The 7,672-nt window shown below is 34.1% G+C and overlaps 1 protein-coding gene across 1 annotated transcript in view; it reads left to right on the top strand.

Moving 5' to 3' along the window:
• TPK1 (thiamin pyrophosphokinase 1) overlaps window positions 1-7,672 on the top strand; it is a 155,335-nt gene that overhangs the window by 44,210 nt on the left and 103,453 nt on the right. Inside the window, exon 3 of the mRNA XM_008587758.1 lies at window positions 5,535-5,646. Within this exon, the coding sequence (XP_008585980.1) occupies window positions 5,535-5,646 (112 nt within the window). The remainder of the gene's footprint in view (window positions 1-5,534; window positions 5,647-7,672) is intronic.

The following is a 7,672-nucleotide window of genomic DNA, read 5'->3' as shown; positions in this document are numbered from 1 at the left end:
ATAGATAGCAATTTCATCAACTTTATTAATAATTTAGTGTTAGGAGGTTAATAAGGAAGTTTGTCATTATGGTATTTTATTGTCTCTAACAATAATAGGTATTTCATAAATATTTTTGTCTTTTGAATAAACAAACTAGCTTAACTAGCATTAAGAAAGTGTTCTTTTGGATAACCACCCAGTATTGTCATTACATGTAATAGAAGAGTAAACCTAATTTGTGTGAGAATATACATGATTTCAGCCTAAGGTCACTGAATAATTTCTAAAACAAAAATCAGATGGAGCTTATTAATTTCAAAACGTATCATTGAAATGTTCTAACTGTAGAAATATTAAACCAAATATCATAGTTTTAGTTGTTTTATGCAAAATAATTACTATTACTAATCAATGTTTTGCTTAGTGGATTTCATGAACCGCAACTTCCATGGGACATTACTAGGTGTTATTTGAGGGGCAGAGGGAGGTTCTGCAGTCAGGTAAATCTGGGAAACACTTGGGTAGATAGAGTTTTTTGTTGGTTTGTTGCTGCAAGACTACCTAGAACATTTAACATGTTGGCATACGGTGTGATTCCCAAGAGGAGAATCTAAGAAGCAATTTTTCCAATCATATTTTATCCTGGGAGTATTGTTCTATGGAGAGCACTCTGCAAAATGTTCTGATGTGACTTAAAACTCTAAAAGCTATCTATAGATAAGATATTAATGCATTTCCAAAAGGAAATACCTTATATATATATATATATATATATATATATTTAATTTCATATATGCATTGATTCAGTACAACGTATTTCTAATAAACCTGATACACTTGTATTTTGAATTGTTGAGCAGAATCAAGGAAAATATACAAGTCTTCTAGTTCTGAGGTTTTACAATTGTAAGTTCACTGGGGAGACTCTTGTGACTACTTTCAATCATGTGAGTAGTCACAATATGAAAATATACTGGCACAAAAAGACTGTCTTNCTACTTTCAATCATGTGAGTAGTCACAATATGAAAATATACTGGCACAAAAAGACTGTCTTTATATGGGAAAAGTAACCTCTTCTGGTAAATATAACATAGATTCTTCTGTCTGTTCCTTTCACTATTCTTTCCTGTAGGCTATTTAATGTCCTACAGTATTTGTGGATAATTTTTTTAAGTAGCTGGACCAACTAACAAAAGACGAGCTATCAGAGTTTTAGCCTTGTGTTTAATCAGTCAATAGCAGTGTTCCATTCATACTGGGTTTAACTGTGTGCCTGTAATTTTAGCTGCAATTAGCCATAGGGTGTAGGTTCAGCATTAGCAGCAATTTGATGAGTGATTGGCCACTTTGTAAACTAGCATTGGCACCTGCTCCTTAAATCTTTTACACTAAGTAGAATACATTTATGCTCTTCCTTTGTTCACTGCTTTGTGAATAATCTTGTTAATTTGCTGTGCATTTTGTGAGCTCCACACTAAGATATCTTAGCAAAAAACTGGGAATAGTTACTGGATTTAAGGATTTAGGGATGTCAGCAGAATTCATATTCCTCTATGGTATTTTTCAAAGGCAAAATCTAGCTTGGCATTACAGTCTAGGGAAAGTGATCCTATGATGCTGTCTGTCCTAAACATGATCTTAAGAATGATTTCCAGCACACATTCAAGCAACATCTTTGTTAGCTTCCACTAAATTACAATTTCATACGTTATTAAGGTTGTTAGATAAGTTAAACTAACCACAATTAGAAAAGCAAACTGTCTTTAACTGATTTTTGTTCTTTCTTTGCTATATAGAACTGCTTTGACTTCAAAGAGTTATCTCAGCTCAGAACAGAGGACAGAACAGGAACCTGTGCAGTGATTCATGAGAGTAGATGGAAGTAAATGATTAGTTCATGTGCCTCTAGTCTCCAGTAATGACATAAATCCTTAGGGAAATTCATTAATGTCAGGCTGTATGCCTGCCTGTGTCAAATCACATATAGGCTAGCATATATTATGAATTGAGAAATCTGGGGAATGAACAAAAATTCCTTATATGCTCATTGGCACCTGCTCCTTAAATCTTTTACACTAAGTAGAATACATTTATGCTCTTCCTTTGTTCACTGCTTTGTGAATAATCTTGTTAATTTGCTGTGCATTTTGTGAGCTCCACACTAAGATATCTTAGCAAAAAACTGGGAATAGTTACTGGATTTAAGGATTTAGGGATGTCAGCAGAATTCATATTCCTCTATGGTATTTTTCAAAGGCAAAATCTAGCTTGGCATTACAGTCTAGGGAAAGTGATCCTATGATGCTGTCTGTCCTAAACATGATCTTAAGAATGATTTCCAGCACACATTCAAGCAACATCTTTGTTAGCTTCCACTAAATTACAATTTCATACGTTATTAAGGTTGTTAGATAAGTTAAACTAACCACAATTAGAAAAGCAAACTGTCTTTAACTGATTTTTGTTCTTTCTTTGCTATATAGAACTGCTTTGACTTCAAAGAGTTATCTCAGCTCAGAACAGAGGACAGAACAGGAACCTGTGCAATGATTCATGAGAGTAGATGGAAGTAAATGATTAGTTCATGTGCCTCTAGTCTCCAGTAATGGCATAAATCCTTAGGGAAATTCATTAATGTCAGGCTGTATGCCTGCCTGTGTCAAATCACATATAGGCTAGCATATATTATGAATTGAGAAATCTGGGGAATGAACAAAAATTCCTTATATGCTTGTTCATATTTTAAAGATATCACATAGACTTAAGGATATAGGAGGAAAGCATAATTTTGCTCTCCTTTAACCATAAAAGCTAAATTTGCCTATTTTTAAATACAAAGACCATTCACATATGGCTAAACACCTGTATGGAACAAGAGGAAAAAAATGTTAATTGATTGTTGGCTAAGACCTATCTGTGACTTCTCGAGTCCCAAACTAGTTTATTCCCAGATTGAAAATTTTAAGGTCTGTTGATTCTTAAAATAACGAGGAAGGCAGTCAATATGTAGCAAAGCTAGATAAGAAAACTTACTACTGTGTCACTTAAATCAGTGGAATTTATACCAGCCATCCTCTCCCTGGTATAATAAAACTTAACATGTATATGTGCTCTTTCCTTTGCATTATATGATATGAGTTGAAGACTCTTCTCTTAGGGAGTTGATATCCACAAATTGAAAAATAATTCTTTCTTTCCTTCATCATTCTTTACTGAAGTTAGCTGGAGCACCAAGGCTACTATGTATTCAGCTGACCACTACCAGACCATTAAGCCAGCCACAAACAGAGGGGAAAAAGTTGTCAATTAAGAGATAGGGATTAACTGTAACATACTGAAAATAAGACAGCCCAATAATATGAATCACTCTTTGATAAGTAATGGTTAAGTCACACTCTAACATCAGATCTTATGGTCAAAAACAGTGTTACCAGAGACACAGATACAGAGATCTGGTGCAGGAGTATATATGAATCACTCTTTGATAAGTAATGGTTAAGTCACACTCTAACATCAGGTCTTATGGTCAAAAACAGTGTTACCAGAGACACAGATACAGAGATCTGGTGCAGGAGTATATTCCTACCCTTCATCTACCTGGTGCTCTTTTAAGCCCTATGCTTCAGGCCTGCCAGCCACCAGCACCCAGGGGGCTAAATGTTACCTGTGACCCCTCTGATAGTGCTGTGTTTTCTGATGGGCATCCAAGGAATACAGCCCCTAAAATGAAAACTGTTTTGTTGTTGTCATTGTTGTTGTAGAATTACTTTGGCTTCAGCAGCGAAGGAATAGGCATTGATGATGTATCCCTTCATACTTGAAAAACATACTTGTTTTTTTATAAGCTCTCAGGGTTGAGTCAGGCATGCTCTTTGGTTCATGGCACGTTATCATCTCTGGCCCAGGCAAGAATTCTCATTGATTGATTGCTTCTCTTTTAACCTTTTACGACAGTCCTATTCTCCTTGCCCGACCCATAGGCAAACATTTTAGTTTACATATTTTTAAGTTCTGTTATTAGAATAGCGTATTATTGAATTTGTGCTGATTTTAATTTACATAGATGGGTTATGTAATTTATTTCCATTCTTTTTCCTACTATGTGTTATGTTTCACAATGCATTGTGCTTTCAGTCCACCCACACTTTGTGTAAATCTAATCCATTACTTGATGTATATCTACACATGTTGCCTATCTTCTCTCCCAATTTCATCATTTGACACCAAGTTTAAAATATATTTTATATTTTTTAAAAAATTATTTTGTGTCTGCTTATATTTAGTTTCCTTTAAGTGAATTTATGACCTTTTGAGTGAATTTTCAAGTAGAAATACAAAACATACCCTATCACTGGTAGTAAAGATCTGGATGAACTTGTGTTAATTTTCAAGGACAGATATATAATCTAGAAAACTGTTTTCCCAATGAAGGCAATCCTTTGACTAAAGACAAAGTGAGAATACTTCTACTTTGAGGCCTTATATACAGCAGAATAAAGTTCTCAGAAGCCCACAACATAGAGTACAAAAGGTATAGTTGTAATAGAAGTGAAATTACTATAAAAAGACCTAGATACCTTGCTCTCGCAATATATTATATACTAATTATACTTATGACACTATTTTATTAAAAGAAAACATATCCTTTGGAATTTATTTTTTCAGTTATATGAATTATGAAAGCTATCTTTTTTATTATGTATTGACTATTTGCATACCTTGGCATTTTCTCATAAGGACTTAAGTTTATATTTCTATAAAGACTATATACTCTAAGAATAATGAATTGAGTAGAAATGGATCATTACTTTGGGGAAGACAAGGGGTATCTAAGTATTTTGTTTAAGAAGCAAACATTGTTACCTTGATTAAGCATTACATTTAACTTTAATGTTCCTGTAAACTGAAAAATTAAAAACGTGGTAAATTATGTCAGTTTTCATAATCAGTATGTCAGCTTTCATAATCAGTAAGGAAGAAGCATACTAATTCCTCATGGGACACACTATGTTTCCTGGCAGAGATACATCTTGCTGAGCATCTGCTATAGTGGAAATGGATACAGGAAACAAGTTAACTACTAGTAGGATTGACATTGAATTCTGAAACTTAGAAACCAATTCTCAGATAAGCAGAGATTTTCCCTAGGAAGCAATGTTTTATCTACATTTGAGTAACTGTTTGATTAAGGCTATAGAATTCTGTATTACTTAGTGCTAAATCTTTAACATGTGGGATTGGTTTACCCTTTGTTGACATAGAAATCCTTGTTATTTGTGGTCCTGGACACATTTAATCTCTGTAAGCTTCAATTTCCTTACATGTAAAACTAATCATTAACAATAAGTTACATTGTAAAATTGTTGTTAGGATTAAGTCAGGTAAAAGTTCCTAGGATTTTTCACCATATATGACATAAATTTGTGGTTAAACTTAAATATGATAGATCATGTGGAGGTCCTAGGATGGTACCTGGCACATACTTCAATGCACATTAACGTCCTTCCTTTTTTTCCCCTCTTCTTAATGGTCGTTCCTCCTCTATTTCAGGGAAAGCACAAATTGTACGTAGACACTGGCATGGAAGGTGATTGGTGTGGCCTTATTCCTGTTGGACAGCCTTGCAATCAGGTTACGACAACAGGCCTGAAGTGGAACCTCAGTAAGTAAAAACCTTCCATAAAGGGAGGTTTTTTTCTCTTTTTTCATTTTTTTTTTTTTTTTTTAATGTCTCTGGTATACACCTAGGTGTCAAATTAGGTCATATGGTCACTCTATGTTTAACTTATTGAGGAACTGTCAGACTATTTTCAAAGTGCCTGCACCATTTTACATATCCACCACCAATGTATGAGAGTTCCAGTTTCTCCACATTCTCACCAACACTTTTTATTATCTATTTTTTTGCTTATAGACATCCGAGTGGGTGTGAAGTTGGTATCTCATTGTGATTTGATTTGTATTTACCTGATAACTGGTGATCTCAAGCATCATTTCTTGTGCATATAGGACATTTGTATATCTACCTTTGGGGAAATGTCTATTCAGGTCTTTTGCCTATATTTTAATTGGGTTATTCTCTTTTCATGTTGAGTTGTAAGAATTCTTTATATAGTTTAGATATAAGAACTTTATCAGAAATGTGACTTGCAAATATTTTCTGAGTTCTTGGCTTTTCATTTTCTTAAATTTAATTAAATTAATTAACTCAATTTAGGTGAAGTCCAATTGTTTTTCTTTTATGTATCATACTTTTGGTGTCATATCTAAGAACTCTTTGCCCAGTCCTCTTCATGATTTTGTGTACTTGAAACCTATTTACTTTTCTAACTAAAGTAGCAAGTTATTTTCATAGTCAAACCTCTGACATGTTATAAGACTAGATGCTTCTATTAAATATTAAAATGTTTTCCAGTAATTATGAAATGTATTAGGTCCCAGTTATACTAAAACAGTCTGATCTGAAATGAGCAAAAAGTGAGGGGGGTCTGTTCATAAAATAGATGCTGATTCCAAAAGAAACCGCCAGGCATTGAAAAATGAAGTAAAACTCTAGTCTCTCCAAGAATAACACTAATTTAATTGAAGAGCTCTGACTGAATGTCAATGTCTGATTGATCAATACTCCAAAGGTTTTACAAGTAAGATATGGAACCAGGCCATTCTTTCCTAACATGTAAAACTCTTAGATTCCCACAAGGAAATAAAGCTTTTTCCAAAAAATAAATATTTTGAAGATAAAAAGATTTTTTTAAAAAGATCCTTCTATGAGCCACTGCTGAAATAATTAGGAAAAACTAGAGATATTTTTAAACAAATACTAGAGAGCTCATCAGAATTTGAAAGGATGGTGAGAACAGACCTTCAGTGCACAGAAATATGTGACAGGCTTTGAAGCTGTTTAGCTGAAACTGACAGGAGCTCCCATTAGAAACTTTTTTGAAAACATTCCAGCCTAAAACAGCTATTTTATTTTTAGAGTCCCCATCATTTCCAAGGACTCAATCTAGACTGGTGAACTTCCTCCTGGATCTAGTGACCACACTTTTCAGGGCTGCAAGACAGAAGGAACACTGAGCAAGTAAAGAGGAGGGCAGTAAGGCAGTGGCCACAGCTTCCTTTATCTTACAGAAATTGAAGAGAGGCGGAAGATTAGATGCGATTCTTCTGGGATCTGTAGAACATTCTTTGACCCCCTCTTTCCCACAGTAGTATGCACATCCTCATTCTGTACATAAAGTTTTTTTCTGGAAAGGGGGCCTTTAACATGGTGAGAGTAGGACTCTAAATCTTCCAACCTGTGATAATTTCTTGATCCTGCCTAAATGCAACATACTATTACTTATTTATATAGTTACAGATTGCTTTGACCTTTGAAATAATTATTTTTCTTCATACTTTTATTAAAATAAATAAAAAGCAATTTAATAAGAGTATGCAAAGCAATAGAGGTGAAACATAAAGTGTTTCATCAATTATCTGTGGTAAAAGTGCTAATTCATGAGGTCTTCTAATGGATGGGTAATACTGCCTCATTAAAAAGGAATAAAAATAAAAGTGAGTGACACCATGTGGACTTGAACAAAAGTGGATAGATTTTGTTCATATAGAAGGCCCCTGCTTTACTCAGTGTGCACTGTCTGGGAAAGCACAGCCCTGAGGCCAATGTTACTTTCTGAATTATAGCT

The sequence above is a fragment of the Galeopterus variegatus genome, unplaced genomic scaffold (assembly GCF_000696425.1).
Source record: "Galeopterus variegatus unplaced genomic scaffold, G_variegatus-3.0.2 Scaffold4527, whole genome shotgun sequence".
NCBI classification, from domain to species: Eukaryota; Metazoa; Chordata; class Mammalia; order Dermoptera; family Cynocephalidae; genus Galeopterus; species Galeopterus variegatus.
Note: the sequence above shows the minus strand (reverse complement) of the source record. Positions and strands in the feature narration are given on the sequence as shown.